At 43.6% G+C, this 22322-nt stretch overlaps 1 protein-coding gene across 2 annotated transcripts in view; it reads left to right on the forward strand.

Annotated features, from left to right (window-relative positions):
* FLII (FLII actin remodeling protein) overlaps positions 1-22322 on the forward strand; it is a 244281-nt gene that overhangs the window by 159885 nt on the left and 62074 nt on the right. For both annotated transcript variants that reach the window (XM_078665183.1, XM_078665182.1), the window contains exons 16-18: positions 12280-12354; positions 19677-19760; positions 22093-22264. In XM_078665183.1, the coding sequence (XP_078521309.1) occupies positions 12280-12354; positions 19677-19760; positions 22093-22264 (331 nt within the window). The remainder of the gene's footprint in view (positions 1-12279; positions 12355-19676; positions 19761-22092; positions 22265-22322) is intronic.

Raw genomic sequence — 22322 nt, forward strand, 5'->3', positions numbered from 1 at the left:
CGAAGATTGTTGAATTCTTTTTTTTTATCTGGAGTAATATTTAATATTCTACCCAATTTCTCTCACTGCAAATTCAAGTCATCTGTTTTAAGATTTAGGAACAGTTTGTACATTTCCTTAATTTTAGCCCCACCCTGGGGTTCAAGGATTGGACAACTACATTCTGCTCTAGCAAAGCTTTATCAAGTTTATAAAACTCTATAATTTGGAAATATTTGAAGAAACTTTTTTGGCAGCCCATACATCTGCTGTAAGTCCACAAAGGAACATATTTCCTCTGAAAGGAAGATGTCCCCAATATTCCAGATGCCTGCTTTCTCCCAAACCAGACTGTATTTGTTATGAAACATTGAGGGAAAATGTAGGGAAGTAACAGTGGAATATAAAGCTATACTTGGCCATGCCCAATTTGCCCTTCAATTTAGTCCCGATTGTGTGTGCAACCTGAGCCTATATTATTTTGAACCTAACTTCTTTTTAAATTACTAGGTTCTAAAACCTAAGAAAACACCTTTGTGCATCTTCACCCAAAGTTGATTCATATTTGCTTGGCAGGCTGTCTGTTCTGGGTTGTGTGCCACAAAAGCCAGCGATGACGTCCACGTGTTGCAGCATGGATACCCAACAGTAATATTTAACTTTTGGTGCGGCCCATCCTCTCTGTCTTATGGCATAATTAGATGTTTAAAGGCTCTCATACCCTTTTATATTTCCAGATACATTTTTCACAAATAGCACACAGCTTCTTAAACAGTCCTGCCCTATATATTTATCCTAAATAAATATAAAACCTATGGAAGCACCACATTTTGAATACATTGCATCGCCTGATAATTGTTAGATGAAGAATGTGTATTCATGCCATAGCTCTCCCAATTTTAGACAATATACTAATACAATTTGATGGAATGATGTTAACTACCTTATGGGTAATGTTGACTTACAAGTAAATCGCACTATAAACCAAGCCCCCACCCAACCTGTCAAGTACCTCACAGGTATAAGTCCTGGTGACCAGATCAAAGGTCTTTTCTGGGTCTTCCTAGCATCTGGTATATCAAATAACTTAATTACTTGTCTGATAAGACCCGTCTTGCTACGACCTGGGACAAAAACAGACAGACCAACTTGACAATGGCCCTGCTCAACTGAGTCACTAGAAATTTTGAATAGATTTTAGCGTCACTATTAAGGAGCGAGATCGGCCTATAAGATCCAGAATTGAACGGAGACTTCCCTTTTAACAAAAAATAAATTAAAAAAACACAGTAATAGTAATTGTCTTACCAGGGCCCGTATTACAGAAATGCCCCGAGGGTGAAACTGGCGTTTGTGCCTGTTTTGTGCGCTCCCAGGCACTTTGCGGCCCGTTCTGTAATAACAAACACTTGTGTGGCTCCTTCTGTAATACAAATAGTGCTGGCGCATATGTTGCATGTGTGTTCCCTGAGACAATCTCTTTACCTCTGTACCTTATTATGGACGCGGGCACACAGGTAATGAAGCTGTCAGGAGGCGCACTGACAGTGCACCACAAAAAGGTAGCGCACAGTCAGTGGGACCCCTGATGGCAGCCCTCCGGAGAAGTTAAAGAGGGCCCTATGGACCCCTCCACCAGACATCCCCTTGCAGGTAGTTGCAGTCACTCACATCACCCACCTGCAAAGGGATCTCTCTCCCCTCTTTAAGTGCAGGCGAGTGCTACCTGCACAATGAATCACTGCCTGCTTTGAAGCAGTCACTGCCTGCTTTGAAGCAGCCACTCCCTTTTTCACTTGAATGCGCTGCCCCCAGGGCAGCACAAGTTCACGGTTGCCCGTCCTGACTTCGTCAGCAGCGGCCGCTCCCCCAGCTCCCTGCCTCCAGCCAGTGGTATCGTAGCGCTATCTGTGTAATTGATCATCTGCTAGTATCTTTTGAGAACTGCGCTCGCACTGCATTGTTTGTATCACTTGGAGAGTTGCGCTCGCACTGCATTGCTGATGATATTTTGAATTGTGCTTGCACTGCATTGTGAATATTAATTAGAGAGTTGCGCTCGCACTACATTGAGTGTCTTGAGCTGATCTTGCCGTTTTTACCTCTCTCAGAGTTGCACGATTTCCTGCTCAGCCCACGTCGTGCCAATCAAAGTGTGCTGCTGCATACTGTAGCGCCTGGCCTTATCTACGCCTGCGCCTCTGCCCACCCCAACATCGTCCTCGTTTGTTTTGCTGCCATCTTGTTTGTTTGTGCCTTCCAGCCCGCCCCTCCACCCAGATCCCGCCTCCCAGCTGACCCTCCCTCGCCCCTCCCCTTCCACTACCCACATATGACAGATGCCTTAGCGCGCAGCGTTCACGCGCAGCAGTCGCGCCCCATGCGCGCCGAAGGTGCGCCAAAGGTAAGCCCGTCTACGCCCGTCTACGCCCGTCCGCGCCTGGACCGCGCCCAGCGCCAGACCCCCTGGTCCTCGCAAAACCCACTCCTCCCGTATAACGTATGACGCCGCCACCCTTCTTACCCTCAACCCCGGACACACACCGCAATGCTACGAAGCTGCCCCGGGACGTACCCACGGTCCTTTCACCTGCCACTCCTGCAGATTTACCAGCATCAAGACCCACACCACACCCACTAACCCCAAAAACTGCTCCGACTCAAACCACCTGAAGTGCATCCTGCTAAACACCCGCTCGGTCCACAGACACGCCTCTGAACTCTGGGATCTACTGTACACTACATCACCGGACGTCGCCTTCCTTACTGAAACATGGATGAACGCATCATCAACACCCGACATCGCCATAGCCATCCCGGACAACTACAAATTCATCTGAAAAGACCGCACCATCCAAACAGGAGGAGGCATCGCCATCGTCCATAAGAACACCATCAAAATCACGACCAACTCCGACGACATCCTTACAACCGCCGAACACCTCCACTTCCAGATCCACACCGACCCTAGGACCACACTCAGAGGCACCCTCATCTACAGACCTCCAGGAACCCGTAAACAATTCAGCGAATCCATCACCGACTTCATCACTCCACATGCCCTCGCCTCTGAGAACTACATTCTACTGGGAGACCTCAACTTCCACCTGGAAAAGAAAAACGACAGCAACACCACCACCCTTCTGGACAACCTGACCAATCTCGGCCTCAAACAACTTGTTGACACCCCCACCCATATCGCCGGACACACGCTCGACCCAATCTTCTCCTCCAGCAAACACATCTCCTTTGATCACACCACAGCTCTCCATTGGACGGACCACAGCTGTGTTCACTTCAGCTACAAAACCACCTCGACCCACAACCCCATACAACCTATTCCCCGAAGAAAATGGAACAAAGTCACCACCGACCAACTCCTCACATCGCTCAACCTAAACCCACCCGCCCTCTCTTCGGACCCAAACCAAGCGGCCTTCAAACTCAAACAATGGATCACTCAGAGCGCTGACGACTTAGCACCCCTGAAAAACCACCAAACCAAACAGGGTAGCAAAAAGGCCCCCTGGTTCAACGACGACCTTAAGAAATCCAAGAAACTATGCCGTACTCTCGAGAAAATTTGGAGAAAATACCCAACCACCGACAACATGACCACCTTCAAGGCAGCCACCCGCAAACACCACCAGCTGATTCGATCCACCAAGAAATCAGCATTCAAGAACCGACTCGACAACAACACCCATAACAGCAAGGAACTGTTCAACATAGTCAAAGAATTCACCAACCCCACCGCAGCCTCAAACGACATCACTCCCTCCCAAGACCTCTGCGATTCGCGATCCTCCTTCCACAACAAAATTGCAGACATACATAACAGTTTCGCAAACAGCTCCAACGAACAATCCTCTCCACCTCCCTCAGAACCCAAACCACCCTCTAACAACCTCAACGCCTGGAACCCAATCACCACCGAAGACACCATCCGCCTAATGAACTCCATCCATTCTGGCTCGCCAACAGACCCATGCCCCCACCACATCTTCAACAAAGCTGACTCCATCATCGCACCCCATCTCCGTGATGTCATCAACTGCTCCTTCAACTCTGCTACCTTCCCAGAAAGCTGGAAACATGCCGAAGTCAGCGCCCTCCTGAAGAAACCCACTGCAGACCCCTCTGAACTTAAAAACTACAGCCCCATATCCCTCCTCCCATTCCCGGCCAAAGTCATTGAGAAAGCCGTCAATAGCCAGCTCGCCGCCTACCTTGAATCCAACAACTCCCCCGATCCCTCACAATCAGGCTTTCGAGCCAAACACAGCACCGAAACCGCCCTCATCGCAGCAACAGACGACATCCGAACACTACTGGACAATGGAGAAACAGTGGCCCTCATTCTACTCGACCTCTCCGCCGCCTTCGACACAGTCTGTCACAGCACCCTCATACAACGCCTCAGCAACATCGGCATAAAAGAAAAAGCCTTAGACTGGATCATCTCGTTCCTAGCTGGGAGAACTCAGAGAGTCCGACTTCCCCCGTTCAAATCAGAGGCCACCGAAGTCATTTGCGGTGTACCACAAGGATCATCACTCAGCCCCACCCTCTTCAATGTTTACATGAGTCCACTCGCTTCCATCGCACGTCAACACAACCTGAACATCATCTACGCTGACGACACCCAGCAGATCCTTTCCCTCACCAAAGACCCCAACACCGCCAAAAAGAATCTTCACGAAGGCATGAAAGAAGTAGCCGTATGGATGAAAAACAGCCGCCTAAAACTTAACTCCGACAAAACGGAAGTGCTCATCCTAGGTTCATCCCCCTTTGCCTGGGACGACTCATGGTGGCCTTCGGATCTGGGCTCAGCACCCACTCCCACAGACCACGCACGTAACCTTGGCTTCATCCTAGACTCCTCACTCTCGATGACCAGACAAGTCAACGCCGTCTCATCCTCCTGCTTCAACGTACTTCGTATGCTCAAAAAAATCTTCCATTGGATCCCCGCCGAAACAAGAAAGACGGTCACCCACGCACTGGTCACCAGCCGACTAGACTATGGAAACACCCTCTACGCCGAAATCACAGCCAAATTACAGAAAAAACTTCAACGCATCCAAAACGCATCAGCGAGACTCATTTTGGACATCCCTCGCCAAGATCACATTACCGGCTACCTAAAAGACCTCCACTGGCTTCCCGTCAACAAGAGAATTACATTCCGTCTCCTCACCCACGCACACAAGGCCCTCTACAAACTAGGACCCGAATGCCTCAACACTCGACTATCCTTCTACACACCCACCCGCCAACTAAGATCCTCCATTCAAGGCTTCGCCGCAGTTCCGCGTATACAAAGATCCACGATGGGAGGTAGATCCTTCTCCTACTTGGCGGCCAAGACCTGGAACTCACTCCCCACTCACCTCCGCCTCACACAAAACCACATCTCCTTCAGAAAACAACTTAAAACCTGGCTATTCGACAATTAATAATTCCTAGCGCCTTGAGACCCTCTGGGTGAGTAGTGCGCTATACAAATTCTTGAACTTTAACTTTAATTAACCTAATAGGGCGACATTTCCCCGTTGACGCTTACCACATCTGTTTGACAGTGCGCAGTGGCACAAAGAGGGAAAGAACACCATGTACATAATAGGCCCCAGGAAGGCATCAAGTACCTTGGCTGGGCATCCGAGAAGGCTGTGACCAAATTTTCAGAGAGAACCGAGAAAATAAATACGATAAAACTCTAAGGGAAACCTATCTGGGAGGGCAGCCTACAAGAGTGCCAGAGAATCCAGCGCCCCTTTTAGTTCCTCTAAAGCAAGAAGGTAATCGAGGTCTAACTGATCATCCGCGCCCACTATTGCAACACTGACTTGCTCCAGATACTGCTTAATACTACCTACGATGGAACCCGAACTTCCTGATTCAAGACCCTAAAAAATCTGCAAATACCCTTGTAATGCACTGTGCGTTATTAACTATCTGATCCTGACTATCCTGAATAGCATTAATACCATTCCGAACCTCCTCCTGTCTTGCTTTTAGAGTCAACATCTTCCCCACACTGTTGCTAAATTCCTAACGTGCTGCCTCATGTAGCTGGTGCCTTTCCATGATCGTTATTACATATGGGGTCCTAATACCACCCCTAGTTCCTGCAGTCTTTAAAGAGTCTCATGCCGCATTTGCCCTTGCATACTTATCCTTGCATGGAACGATTCTAAGCGAGTCAGTTCATTATACTGTACTTCCTTCATTCTAAAACGTTATTCGATCTTTGTATTTAAGATCATAAAAGTACATGGCAAGTATTCTCAGAGATACAGATAAAAAATATTCAAACATTTCGCAAAAGAGAAAAAGAAAGCAATACAATTCCTTTATCTCTCAAGGGGGTATACCTTTATACACCTATCCATTCTTCAATGATGTTTTGAGCCATATCAGTTAAAAACACAAAAGAAAATAAAATGATCCGTAACCTTTTTACAGTTGCACAAGTCTCCTTTTGTTCCTATAAGCCCACAAAAATGCCGCTAATGAAAAACACGCTACAGGATCAGGCAAGGATTTTAAAATGTATAAGGCAACCTGACCTTGCTTAAATTGGTATTGTTTTAAAATGAGTACAATAAATTGATTTCTTTCCCTCTGTTAAAAGCCACAAAAAAATTAAATGTGGATGTCACGTTGGGGGGATTTTAAGTCACAAGGACCGAGGGACAATTCCGAATGTTTGAAAGTCCTCTCTGGGAACCCGAACATTAAAGGTACTTGCCTCATACGGAACCTCAGCAGGATGAATTTGTGGTTGGCAATGGGAATATCTTATAAGTATATTGCACTTCATTTTATTGGCTTGGGCTTTCTGACTATTAATGCTACATGTTTTCCTTGTGATCCCAGCTATCAGAGAGTCCCATACCAACCCTGGTGAAGCATTTCCTTGGTTCCTACTTAGGAAGTCCATCATCCATTTCTTCATATGTCTGCTATAATCGTGATTCAGGAAGAGCGCCCTGTAAAATGTTCACAAATGTCATGGGAAGATTACATTCAAAGATCGGAGGATTGCGGTTAGAGAAACCCCTTGGATATTTCACCCCATGTGCATCATTCAGTAGGCAAAATGAAACCAAGAAGTAGTCTAAGCGAACATGCTTCTTTGTGAGGAAAAGAAAAAAATGTAAACCTTGGATCCAAACTATTTAACCCTGCGCAAGCACTGTAAGCCCATGCAGCTCCATAGGAGGTTTTATTGCCCAGAAGACCTTCTGCTTCCGTCCACCATAAATTGTGTAGATATCTGCACTTTATCCATATGACAGTTTAAGTCTCCGTACACAACTATGGGTTCTGGCCAAGATCAAATTTGTACCTCCAAAAGCTCTACAACTACTGCTTCATCAAATTTAGATCCAAAAAACGCACTGATAGTGAATTTGAATCTTAATATTTGGGATTCAGCTAATACCCATTCATCAGATTTTTCGGAAGCACTACTGTTGAAGATACACTACTTACCTTTAGCTAAAGTCGCCACCCCCTCACGGGACTTCCCCTGTGTGGTATACACCAGCACACTGAATTCTAGAGTTCCCAACAGGTATTTCTTAACAGCAGGTATATGTATTTCCTGAAGGTAGACCATTTCCTCACCCGGTGTTCTCAACCCTTCGGCCAACCTGGCCCGCTTAGCCTTGGATATTAACATATCCTATACATGTATTAATTTAAAGTTGGCAAGATTAATTCTAGTCAGGAAGCTGTAAAAAAGACAACTTCCATAATGACCCACTTTCTCAAAGCCACACAGGCCAAACCAAGGCAGCCCTTGCTAATGACGTTAAAAAGTTGTTCCCATTAGACACTATCATCTCACCGAAGTTTCATTGCTCCTCGTTTTGCATTTCATTTTCCACCCTCCCCCATCCGCCCTCTCCTCACCCATTTCTCCACTACTCAGTCCCCCAATCTCCCACCTCTCCATCTCCCATCAACCCCTCCACACCCCCACCCTCAGTTGAAGCAATCAGACCCTCCAGGTGTATTGCTTCAGACCTAAAACATTAGGACACACTTATAAAGGAACTCCGCACTCTCCCAAAATTAGGCACATAAATGTATCGAGACGCTTTCAACATGAAGCACATTACTACAAAGCACTTTTTAAAAGGAAGACAAAATATACTTGTTGATGCACTTTCCCAGATGTCAAATGAAAGAAGTTCAAAATAGGGAACATGTATAGAAGACAGAAAGATATATGAAATGTGTACACAGAGCAAGAACATTTATAGAATATATACTCACGGTAAATAATAGAAATACATCACAGATAGTGTCTTTCAACTTTCTAGCCACCATGACTGAGGAGACCTCGCAGTCAGGCAGAAGTCTCAATCTGGATCACCAAAAGGTTCCTGTGGCAACTCGTCTGCTCCATAAGCGAACTCCTGTCTGAAAGCCAAGATTCCCTATCTTTAATATCTTTACTCATCAACAGATCACTTTATTTGGTTTTTGCATAAAACCATAAACGCCAAGTAATACCTTTACTCAACCCAGGGATAGATTTCTAGACACCTATTCCCCCTTCCTTCTGTTTTGAAAACAAGACTGGCCTTAGTGGTCTGTGTCGAGGTTACTCACAGGAGCTGGCCAGGCCCCCGTGTTTTCTCCGATGCAGAGCTGTATATTCCGCACATTTCTCTGGGGAAAAACAAGCTCAACGATGTGAACGTTACCAAGTGCGCATTCCACACAATATATTGAAGCTTACTCTGCATGGTGAAGAGCAAAAACACCCCCTCCCCACCCTGTAAATACGTGCGAGAACAAATATGGGATTGTGTATTCAAAACCGAGTCAATGCTCACCAACTTACTCATGTTATTACACCATGACGGTCTGGAAGATAGAGCATGCACCCTCCAACTGCCCCGTGCTACTGCTAGCCCTAAGCCCATAAAAATTAACAACCAAAAAAGACGTTGAAGCTATTCAGCGTGTTTTCCTAAACCCATCCTAGACTGCTACTCCCCTAGCAGGTATGCCAATAAAATGTCACTCGAATATCAATTAAATGTCGATTGAATGTCCCTGTGAACTATCCAATTATTCTGAATTGAACGTACATATCCTCCCATTATACATTATTATTATTCTTGCGAGAATAAGCTAAAAAGCTTTGACCCATTTGTCCTTGAAAGGTGTTATCATCTGACGCAGTCTCCCTCTTCACTCAACATTAAATCTGGTCTTGCGAAAAAAGATAAAGCCATCAGCTCTGTGTTTTGTGTCCATGCACACCTTTTCGAAGACTGCTTACCTGAAGAGGAAGTTGGTGAAGAACACTAAGATAAAATTGGGCTTTGGACTGGAAGAAGCATCCTCCTGAGTTGGTTGTTTCAGTGAGAGGTAGAACCTATGCTCCTTTTGAACCTCATGCTCCCAATCCTATCCCTCTATTTCTAGGATGGCGTCTTGAAAGAGCTTAATAATAAACACTCTCCACACCTTCCTAGATCTCAACAACCATTAGAGTGTTCCAGTGTTGGTGGTTCTTAAAATCCTCCAGATTCCATTGGATTTCTACCATATTGCGCTCCTGTGCCACAGTCTGTTCTCTCACAGAGGTAAGTTCAGGTTTTTGTACACTGGCCGAGCCGCCACCACCAGGTTTGAAGATCTTCCATATTGCCCCCTGCTTCTTCCTTGTGGCTGCCCAGGCCCTCTGACTGTCACTGCGAGTCTCTTCCTGATGAGCCCTGATAGATGGCCTCCAGGTTGGGGGGGGGCACTGGGTGTGGGTGGAGGGCCTTCCCACTGAACCCCTGAACTGTCCTGTCAGTGGGACCCACTATGTGCATGATGAGGTGCTAAGACGCTGAGTAGTCCCACTTCAGCTTTCCTCTTGAACCTCTCTCCTAGAGGATTTTTAGGATACCCTGTGTACAGTAGATCCAGTGTTACCAACCCAGTCTCCTAATTCAGACAATAAGTCACATATGTCTGTAGCAAGACTGCTTGATGCCTCATCTCCAGACACCTCTGAATCATCAGCTGATATGTTAGACAACAAAAATAATTGTGCCGCAACTTCCATGTCTGATCCAGGGTTTACCATGCTTATGCCCCTCTCTCCTTACCCATGGCCTATTTGTACGCCGATTGCCATCTTTTCCTGTGGTTAGCTTATCAGTAGATATCGCAGCTTCTTCGAGCTTCTGCCTCCTACTTAGGCCATCTTCAGGGGCACAATCCTGTCTTATCACCGGTCGAAGAACGCCCCCACCAGAAAATGACCCGGTGGTATGCTGTGATATAGGCATTGGGGTACCCACACTGTCAGATTTAGCATCTTCACCAAAACCTAGAAAATGGCCCAGTCGGCCATAGATGACCTGCCAAAGTCTGTCGTATTTTGGTTGGTCACTTTCTTGGCGGCCAATCTCATACCTGGCTCAAGTGAGCCTTCCCAGCCACTGACCCCGTTCCCACAATACCATAATAGATGGCCATAGTATCAGTCTCTCCAGCCTGCAAACCAGCGATGAGGGCAGCGGGGGCTGCCTCCTGATTCAAAGTGACAAGTTGTGCCAATAAGGGTCCAGCGAGGGATTCACTTGAGCCAGCCTACGGGTATAGCATCAGAGTTTTCTCCGCAAGTGCTCCCGATATGACCACAGCCAGTTCTGCAGGATCTTGCAGCAAGGGCAACTGTGAGGGATCAGGACCAAAAACAGTACTTGCTGCTTCAGCAATCAAAGTCATTGGCCGAACCAGAGCCTTCCTGGCAGTCTGAAATTGGAGGCAGACGCTGACACTGACCCAAAATGACTCCAGGCCGCTAAAGTGCTGCTCCTGTTCCCGGGTGGCTTCTCCCAGGCTGCTTCTGCAACTCCTCTTATGCCTGCTCCTTGGGTCATCATTCCTTTGGCCAGCTTCAACACCATTCCTCCTGGGTTGTGCTCCCAGCTAAGCCTGCTGAGAACCCACCTCAGATGCTGAGCCTTCCTGGACACTAACAGCTGTTCGGCGACTACCTTTGAAGCTGCTCGGCACAGCCAAATCAGGTAACTTAGCTTGCCAAGATACATGCCATCAAAGGAACAGCAACTGTAGCATTTCAACACCTTTTTCTAGAATTTTTGCTGGGAGAACTGAGAAGAGACCGGAATAAACTTTAAAGCTGATCTTCCCAAGGTGCATCGCTGTCAGATTCCACTTCCTGGTTTGCCCCACTGGGAGAAGATTGATTTTTAGAAAATGTTGAAGTCTTCACATAGAGGATTTCAGCAGGACCACCGCCAAGGAGCAAGCCAGCAAATTCAAGCCCTCCATCACCCACAGGGCAGCCTCGACTAGAAAAACCCTCCAAGAAAAAGTCTAAGTCCAACAGACCGGTCAAACATTGTTGCTGTATCCTACCATCGTTCCATTATGGTCAGCTTTAACTTTTGACTATGACACGGTCTATTGCAACCATATACCGGCAGTTGGTCCTATGTACTTTTTGGCTCTAGATTAAAGTTTAAAAGACAAAATCTATTAAGAATAATTTCTTCAGTTCCCTACAATAGATTTTAGTTGGTTTTATGTCATTTTGAAGATTAAAATGAATACTATTTGTATACATTGGAGTTAGATTTTTATTGTGTTCTGTTTATTTTTAAATGTTTTGGTGCTGTTACATGCTAGACAAGTGTTTTCTCTCATTTTAAGCTGGACTACTCTGTACCTAGCTGCAAAGGATTGAGCTAAGGTTAATATATTAACTGGACCTTGTAGTAAATTGTGGCATTATTACTTAATGAGGGTTCACAGCCCCATCAATTAATAACCTAGTTTCTTTCTGGTACTGTTGTTAAAAAAACAAAATAACCATTTGATTTGTTCTTATGAAAATCATTTAATGGAAAATTGTGTAAAAACAGTTTTTGTATCCTCACTTGTCCTCACCGCACACTGAAAAGAAGGTCAAATCATAGAGCAGAATTTTACGACCACAGTTAATTTTTGTGATCAAGGAATAGTGATGGCTCAACTCTGCAAATTATTTTTAAAAGCACAGAACTAATTGCTCTGGCAATATTTTAGATAAATAACTTCTTTTCGTGCACAGGGATTCTGTCAGCCTCTTCCTCTATTGCAGATTATGAGCACACCTGTGTTATGATCTAATCCTGTCAGAACAATGGGTTGCTATGGGTACAAATTCATCACTGACATTATTACTGTCTCTTTTTGTCTTACTGTTTTCTCTCTCTGTCTCTCTTTCTTTTTACATGCTTTTCCTGATGTTTTCGCTGGACGCAGACTTTACCGTATTTTTGGCAAGAAGAATATCAAATTGGAACCAGTGCCTTTGAAGGCATCAGCGTTGGATCCAAGGTGAGCACACGCAGATCTTTATTCATTCTTTGTTAGAAATAGGCAGGATTCAATCCACTGTTTCCATTGTGAGTAGGAAACCTGAGATATTTGGCATTTTGGGTGGTGTTATCTTCATAGTCTAAACATGTTGAACACAGCTCGCAAAATGTGTGGATTTTAGGTAGTCCAAAGGCAAACGATTTCATTGTATGGGTGTGTGACGTTTTTGGGCATACACTTAGTAGAGCTGTGTGCACCTGCTCATAAAAATGTAGTTATCACTGATTTATATAAATAATAATTATGGACCATAATTTGTATCCTCTGCTGTATTCTGTAACTTGCTTATGAGTTCTGAACAGACCACAGCCTCCAAAATGTTGTGCTGTACTCCACTCAGTATGGCTGTACCTCAGGTTTCCTGCTGCACGTGGCAATGTGTGGGTGATTTTCTTTTTCTGGTATCCTTTTCAGTAATTCACACAGCTTAAAGTACGGAGTTTAGCAACAATTAGGGATCTCTTAGAAGGTGTTCTGCCCTGTATTTCCCAATGTGGCAGGTTGCTCCCTTTATTGGCCGCATTGGGATTATAGGAACAGTTGAACTGACGAATCTATCCACCTCTATAGATCGGACGTTGTTGAGGTTCTTCAGATAGAACGTTAATAAGGTCAGAACATACGTTTTTGCTGAGGTGATATGTTCACGTAATACATTTGTGAAGCCTAAATTACAATACAATGTATTTGTATTTTTATTATAAGCGAGGGATGGTGGTTAGCATGCAGATTCTGCGGACGGGGCCCAAGCAGATAAACTGTCAGTGAACACTGAGGTTACACCTTAAGACAAAAGACATTTGTGTTGGCTTAGCTGTACTGAAATTTTTGTCCTGTTCAGACCATTTAAGAGAACCTGAGTTTCTATTATGGAAGTGTATTGTCCTTTAGATTAGATTTGATTGAAGAAACTGTAATGTGAGGATTCTAGAAATAAAAATACATTGTATGCAGTCCTTGGGTCTCTGTTTGGACTGTGTCCTGAATTATTGTGCTTATTCCCCAAAGTTTGTTCTGACAACATTTTACAATTCTGCCTGTGACTCATTTGCTCTTCACCACTAACCCCCAGTGATATCCTCATGCCCATGCCTTTCTCCCATACAAACACAGGACGGTACAAAAAACATAAAAAAACAAGAGATTGAAAATGCCATTCAATTAAAGGGAAAATACAAAAATACAGGACATATCCGTGTCCAGTCTACAGAGCTCAACACTGTTAAAGAAATAAATAGTGAGTTGGATGCCCCTTTCAAAGAATGAGTTGCAGTGTGCTTGATTGTAAGCTATTTTAACAGCGATCCAGTAGTCAGGTATACGGTGTCACACTTGCAACACTGAGAAAAATCTGCTCCCTGTTGACCCTGCGTAGAGATCCTGTGTCACTTAGGAAAAGATGATGAAGGTTTTCTCTTTGCTACATAACCTAACCCACCATCTGCATTGAATCACAAAGACCGCTCTGCACAGATGCACCCTACCCTAAAAGTTTATTTTCTTTTTTTTAGCTTATTGTCTTTGTTTGACTAATCTCTTTAGTTTCATTCAAGAAGTTGGCCATCTTCAGTCTAGAGAACATCTCCTGATCTCACCTAAACACTTTCTGTGTACCACTGCAGAGACTCTTCAGAATTAAGAAATAGATGCCATGATTGTTGTGCTCGTAGATGTAGAGTCTTATGATTTACTATGATACTGTAGTACAAAGAAAGTTGCCAGGCATATACGAACCACCCACATCCCAAATTTGAGGCAGCATATATGAAAGCTATACTTTTATTTGATGGATTATTAGGAAGTCTTTTAGGTAGTCTTTTTTCCTACAACAGAACAGGACCAAATAATAATTTCCTCTTGATATTTATCATTATATGAAACCAATTCTTTGTCCTGTGTTTCCAACACTTACATAATGTAATACATCTTTACCTACATTTCCTCTTTTGTAGCAAACATACTCCCAGCCCATCCTCCACACTTCTGTCGAGTCTTTGACTGTTGCCCGCACTCCTCAAGACCTGTCTCACCACATATGCTCTTGCCCCATGACTGACATCTACTACTCCCTTAATTCTCACGCTTTTCCCAAATCTTTACCTGCTTCAGCTGCTTCAGTCTTGGAGTCAGTGCAGAGGTCTCTGCTCTCATCTGACTTTAGTCTAAAGGACCTCATTCATCCTCAGTTCTGCTAAAGGTGTGCTCCCAGGATGTATTTAGTCCCTTGTACCTACTCTTGCTATGTTGTGTTTATATGTAGTTTTTACCCAAACCTACACCACCTACTTGGTGCTGCCCTGTTGGTGCTGAAACAGAATGAGCTTTATCAGATCGCAGAACCTGTTTAGTTAGAGTAGGACAGTTGACTCTTAGAGCAAATATATTTGGGATTGAACTGTTTACAGCTTTTCACAAGACTTTAGCCTTAACTCCTAAAAATACATTTCCAATCGATATATTCACAACAATAAAGAAATGGGCATTATAACATTGGCAGAACCGAAATATGAAGTCACATGTTGTTCAGAACACACATTTAAAAATGATATGCAGTTCAGAACAGCTAACTGTTTACTGCATTCCTGAAGTTCCAAAACTTTTTGACTTGCAGAAACCAGGCTCACCCTCTTACAACCTACTGTTCCATTAATCTGGTCAAATAATTATTTTTGGTAAAATGGTAGGCATCATCATTTACTCTTTTTTTCTCTGATTCCACTAATACTGAAGGTGTTTATCTAGTTGAAACAATCCCTGAGGTGATGATCCTGATTGTACCTCATTAGGATCACCATTGGAGGATTCCATTTTTTCTCAATGAAGAAGCTTTTTTAAAATTAATTTTCAATCATAAACTTGTTACATCACAATAGCACTTTTCACTGTGATCATCTATTTAAATAATGCATGTCACGATATGTAAGAATTTGATTAATTTGCATATAGATCTGAAACAGAGACCCTTAGTACTTTCTAGGACTTTTCTATACTCAGGTTGTAGATATACATAACACTTTGAGTACAGTTGCCCCACATTTATGTTAAATATATATTTTGCTATGCTTGCAAGGAGTCTGAAAGCAATCATTACTGCGTGCGTTGGCAGTGGAAAATATCTGCAGGAAGGGAATGGTGCTGGTAGATGATTAAGTTTAGGGTTTCTGCAGGAGTACTGGTCACAGGTAGTGGGGGAGCACTGTAGGGTGATTGGGGGTGAATCCCTTTGGAACCCAAATATGTTCTACAGGGAGCTTCTTGGAGATGTGGATGTCCATCAGCGAAATTCCTCTTTTGTAATTTGGGGCTTGTGGTGGCCAAACGCAATGAATCGTCTAATTGGGTGGGCCCCCGAGGTCCCGACAATGAGAGGGGAGAATGGAGGTCTGGATGGTCTTTTCCATGGTGGCGGAGAGGGTCACATATCGAAGTAGAGGTTATCAACAAACGTTTTTTAAGGTCGAGGGAGCTGGCTAAAACATTAAGACATACAGTTCCCTGCTGAGGTGGCAGATCTTACTACCTGAAATAAACTGTACACGTCGTATTGTCTATTATCCTAATGGTCTCTGTTACTCTGGCCATGTAACAGCCCTGTACCGAGGGCAACCTGTGTATACCCGACTTCTCCCCTGTTGTATGGTGAGCATTTTCTCCCTTCTTGATTTTTGTTTTCTGTACACTAAAAAACTAAAATTAAGACATTGAAAAAATTACTTTAGGGTTTCTGTTCAGTTATATTTTTTTATAACATTGTATACTGTCTTGAGACAAGTTCACTAATGATTATATATATTACCTGAAGGTTGGGGGCCTCCTCATTATCTTGTGCTAGGTTTGTAAGTATGGTGTCCCAGGTGGTTACATATGTGGGTGTGTTTTGCTGCCTCTGTTTAAGGATCACTTGGGCTAGTAACTTTTTTGTTAGAATAAATACCAGATATGTCAACTTCACACTTCTTTTTCTTTGTGTTAGTTAACAGATCCAGCCGAAAAGGTTTTTGGTTGTTTTCTAGCTTGTGTTCAGATAACACCTATATTACCTGTATCACATGGTTCCCGAAAAGGTTTATTTTGTTTCAGGACCAGAATATATGCTTTAAAATGGCCTAAGTCGGTGAGTGCCTTGGGCAGTTAAGAGACACATTTTATGCTGCTGATTATGGGTCACGTGTGATGTGGTATATAGTATTGGTTTGAATTTGGCATTTATAGATACTGATTTTGGATTTGCAACAATTAGTTTTCATTCATGATCAGATATCTGTTACCCACCTCTCCCTTAAAGCTTGTGAATTTGGAGTTGTCATCTATTGCAGTGCCGAGTATGACATGGTTAAGGCTTTTCTTGTAGTTCCCAGCTCCAGCATTGCTTCCAGCATTGTATGAGCAGGAGTTTTCATAGCTGGAGTTCATGCATTTTTGATCACCATGGTCAGTGTGTTAAATGTTATAAATTGTCTGGTTGGAATAGGCTATTCCTGTTGTATGGACTGGAAAGTCTGGCGTTAGACTCCATTATCTGGGCCCCTTATAATTGCAATTTCAGCCTCTGTGCAGGTGTGCACATTTACATATCTTACCTGAGTTCTGACATTCTCCATAAGGGAAGAAAGAGGATGTAGGCTGGCACCTCTTTAGTTTTGCTTACTACTCTGTGCCAACAATGGTTAGCCACCGCCATGAGGACATCGTTTCCAAGCTCTCAAGTAGTATGTGTGAGTAGCTTGATTAATAGCAACATTTCACCCCTCATCTCCTGTAATTGTTGTGCCTCAGGATACCAACGGTCTGCTGTCCAACATGCCACCCACTGTAGTTGTGCAGCTAAGTTGTAGTTTGGCCAGGGCTAGTGAAAGCCTTAGTCCTCCCATAATAAATCTTTCAAAAATATATCTGCTTCTGTTCCTCAATAAAGAACCTTAACTGAGATTTCCGTGCAAGCTGGATTTCATTTTCAGAGCTCAAACTAGGTTACTGTCATACAGCCTTCTGTTCCAGAATTAGGGTGCCTGGTTTCCAGGATAGAGTCAACACAAAGTGGGGCACTGTTCCAGAAAGAGTTGTACAGATAGTAAGGAAAAGTGCTAGGTCGCGGACTCAGTATGAGGAGTGAGGGTAAGTGCTCAGAAAGGACAATTATTGCCTCTTGTTGCCCTCACACACCCGGAAGGATGTCATGCTTCATCATTGGACGATTGCTCCTCGTCGGGTCGGCGGTGCAATGCTCTACGGGTCCCCCGAAGGGTCACTTTGACGGAGATCTTTTAGACAACTGCCGTTGGGTGCATGTGGATGTGTGGGTAGAGTCCTAAGGTAAAGTGATGTCGAGCGTGTGGTGAGGTTAAAACTACCTAAGGGTATACCTAGAGAAATTTTAATGAGAAGGTACCCTTGGTAGAATAAAACAACCTGTAGGTTGGGAGTTACTAACTGAGGCGCAATGTGCCCAGGTAACTAATCAGGTCGACATTTTTCACGCCTATATCTGTCCAAAGGATCGCTTCATCAGGACCAAAATTAGAGGTGGTGGTGGTGTAGTGCACGAGAGTGGAATGAAATAATAGAGGGGTACCATTGGCCCTCTAAAAGATTAGATGGGGCCACTATCTTTCAGGGAAAAGTAGCGACTATGACTTAATAGCCAAAACAGCCCATTTGATCATGACCTAAGGGAGCCCTAGCAGTGCTCCATAAGCTATGGCGCAGGATGCCCACACCTAAATGGGGGTTGCGGTTGGTTGCCGGCTCGGGAGACCTGCCCAGTCCTGGCACCTGTTTGCATGGTTTCCAGGATACCCTTTTGAACTGCCCTGCAGACAGCATTTCAGTTTTGAAAGAGGCGACACATCTGTCACACTAGACCTGACTTGAATGTTCAAGTAGAAAACATTCTGCATCTGGTGACCTGAGAAGTCAAACACCCAGAGTTTCAGATGGTTCTATCCTCACTATTTTATTTGGCTAAATCTCCATGACCATTTTGTTAAACAAACTTTTATCTGGCTACGATCATATTTTTCAGAAATATAATTTCAAAAATGTTCTTTTTGTTAAAATTAACTAATGAAGGACCTTCTGCATTTTCTTGTCCTGTCTGTTCTAACAGACATGACCTACCACTTCAGCCCATCATGAGCTCTACATAATATGCCTTAAGATTACGTTTTCTTTGAGAAAGCCCCCAACCCACCTCTCTATTCCTCCCAAAGGGACATTTCAATTTGCCATGTAATCATTCTTTCTTCTGCTTTCTTTCTGAAAGCACGTCCATAATGGAGAGACATTTTGAAACGCTGGATGTGAGATGCGTCCCTGTAGTATCCGGCCAGGAATAAAGAGATTAGAAAGTGTGAACAAGATGCTTTATTTATGGCACTAACTGCAGACAGACACTAAGGAATATCTACGCAGTCCACAGCACCAGGGATTGTAAAATGCCAGTGGGAATCATCCGGACAGATCAAAGGACCATTTAACCAGATGCAAGACAGCCACAGTTGTCTCTCTGTAGCTACATGAGCAGTCTAGATCTTTGCAAGACACTACCGTCTAAACTCTGATTCCACAGCAGATGCGTACTCCACTCAAACCCCTGTAGGAAATTTGTCTTGAAAATGTTCCACTTAAACTTTCCCCTAAATTCCTATTTACCTTGTCCTGCTATTGAGCAACATCATGTTCTTTTTCATGGTTTATCAATATTATTTATTCGTGAAGCCAATGTTACCTACTTGTAACCCTGGGTCTTCACATGGAGATGTTCATTGGATTTAAAGACACCGCGCCCGCCTCTCTAGGAAAGGAATGGACATGTATCTGAATTCACATCTTACTGGAGTCACAGATGTATCAAAATGAACAGCATTTCAAGTGTTAATACATTGCATCCCGAGGCAAGAGATCAGCCGGGCTTCCCAGTTTCTTTCATTTTCCCTTTTAAGGCAAACTGTAAAAATATTTCTTCAAGTCTGAATCTGTGAAAATATTCTTAATTTTTAATTGTGACAATACTCTTATAGATAGACGTTGTTTGTGTTCTACAGTTCCAACATATTACAGAGATATTCAGTGTCAATTAATCCAATGAATATGCCCTCAATGGAAAATTCGAATTACAAGTAAATCACATTTCCTTTGTTTTCATGTACTAGTAATGTTTTAAACTGATTTGCGAAGGAACAGAGATCCAATCACACTCCCTCTACACTCTGTGCTACATTTCTGACAACCACTTGCATTGACCTCTGTCATTTTCCTTTAATCCCTCCCTTGTTTTCTAGATTTGTGTTCCTGCTCGACCATGGTCTGAACATCTATATCTGGAGAGGGGCCAAAGCTACCCTGAGTGGTACGACAAAAGCCAGGTAAAACGTATTCTGATCTACTCAACATCAAACTAGTGTTATTCAGACTGGTGGCTTTGTTCAGAGCAATCCGTGGTCTCTGAATTCTATGGCTCAGCATCCCCAGCTGAGGGCCATTCCCAAGGCAAGAGTGCAGGTGGGGAGAAAGATGTGGAGGTGCGAACTAGAGGGAGATACTGCCCTGAAAGGTTGATCTGGATGAATAAAAAGTGTTGATCTTTTTCAAGGCTTTAAGCTGTATAAAGCATGTGCTGCTATTTCATTTTATGTTTACACATTGTTAGCCAGTTACTTGATCTGTTAGCACTTATTGGCGCTATCCTTTTCAGTCGGTGCCTTTGGCTTAGGTCAAGGGTCAGGGTGTGATCAGCAGTTTAGTGTACTGGCCTATTTACATGTTCCATCTACTTCCAATGGGGAATGTTGCCTATGAGGAAGAGTTGTGTCCTATGGCATGTTGAGGATTGTGCTGTATGGTGTGGTGGGTGCTATGAGTGGCCATTAATAGGTGGCAACATATGGAAGAGGATAAGGTGTTGTGGTGGGGGGGATTGCATGGTGTGTATGTGTGATGGAATAGTCTAATTTATTGTAGTGATGCCATATAATGATGTGGGGTCTAGTGCAAGGATGATGCCGTAATCCAAGGTGCCCTTATGGGGCTGACTCTGGGTGTTATATAGGATGCACACTTTCGACAAAAGGTATTCGCAGATGAGCTTTGAAAAGACTTGTCTATGGCTGATGCAGGTACATGATGTAGCGTAGCAGGGCAGTTTTTAACTAAATGTGCTCCCTAACTCAACATCTTTTTATTTAAAGGTTGTAAGTGTATTTGAACAGCAAATCAACCCTTGCATTGCACATAAGTGATGCTGACATATCCTGAAAAAATATGGCAAATTGGCAAATATTTTTTGCTTTACAATTCTGTCTCTCTAAACTAATTGTGCTGAGTAGTGATAATCTCCTACAGGGCAGATTTGGAATTACACTTTATGTATAATATATAATAAACTTCACAGAAGAGGCAGATGGTATTTGCACAGTTCGTGACGTTTTGTGCTTTTCCTCCTGTCTCTTTTCTATTTGCGTAATTAGTCTGTGGTTACTTGGGCTTCTAAAAGGCAGTTTGGTTTCTGATGGGTGGTGTTGGGGGTGGTTTCAGTTTAAGGTCTCAGGGGTGTGAAGTATTCACAACATTTCTTTAAAAACTTCACTGAATGGTCTCTTGAGGAATAAAATAATATGTGTAACTGTAACCACATTTTTTTATTAACTGAGAAAAATCACCTTCTGAGTTGGGCTCTTCGGTGTTGAACCTGTGAACGGTACACACATCTCTGTAGTGGGTGCCCACCCTGCTGAGCTATTTTGCTGGATTTTACAAGAGATTTGAAGAGGGGTGTATGGACAAATTGTGAAACGTGAAGTGAATATATAAAAATACTAGATTACTCCATTACCGTTTCTAATTCAGAAGCTGCTTTTGTCCAGTTTCCTTTCAGCTTACTTTCCAAGGAAGGTTTAAGGTTTAAAAAACAGGCAAATGGCTATCGTATTTATATTACTTTATCTGCATTGTCATCCAGCCTTCCATCCCAGTGTTATTGCTGCAGTCTGTTATCAGGTTTTTTTGCTGCCTTCTTGATTTTACACATGCTGTCATGTCTGCTTGTTGATAAGAGAGGGAAGGAAGCCTGGTGGCCTTGCATTGTAGTTTTAAACGCTCCTAAATGTTGAAGCACCGCATTAGATCAGAGGAAAAAAAGATACTAAATTAGTAGCTGGACCAGAGTATAATGATGGTATTTCATCTGGGCCTATTGCTGTGGACATACAGGAAGAGCTGCTGGTTTAATATCGCTTGACTACAAACGTAAATGAAAAATCTGTACTTACTCATAGGGGTCAAAAGGAACGTTTCCACAAGGACCTATTTCAAGTGTAGTGATACGTGAATGATCATCTTTTTTTTAGTGGATAACGAATTGATAGGAAAAACAAGGAGCTGTGTGAGAAAAGGTGCAAAATCTATTTGCATACTGGAACTGCATTGTTTGCTGAGGTTGTGAGATTTTTCCCTCATAGTTGTGAAGCATATCTCATCAAGTGTGCAGATATGTGATTAAAGAGATGCCCTCCATTGCCTAGTGTCGGGGTTTTGAAGCCTATACAACAGATGTTTCCTCCTATATGTTAGCCCAATTGTGTCTGTATTAGCAGCTCTGCATGTTTACTGGTACATGAGGCGATTATTGTTCCTTAATTTTGTATAAGTTTGATCTTGGAGAGCATAGTGGAATTTGTATTACATGTGCCCTTATTTCAGGCTCTTTGCTGAGAAGATAAACAAGAATGAGCGGAAGGGAAAGGCAGAGATCACCCTGCTGGTGCAAAGCCAGGAGACGCCTGAGTTCTGGGAGGTGCTGGGAGGGCAGCCTGAGGAGATCCAGTGCAGCGTGCCTGAGGATTTCAAGCCAGTTCGACCCAAGCTGTACAAGGTACGGGAGAGCATGCACTCTACCCACTACGACTCATGGTATAGAAGAGCACACATGC

The sequence above is a fragment of the Lissotriton helveticus genome, chromosome 10, assembly GCF_964261635.1.
Source record: "Lissotriton helveticus chromosome 10, aLisHel1.1, whole genome shotgun sequence".
Taxonomy (NCBI): Eukaryota; Metazoa; Chordata; class Amphibia; order Caudata; family Salamandridae; genus Lissotriton; species Lissotriton helveticus.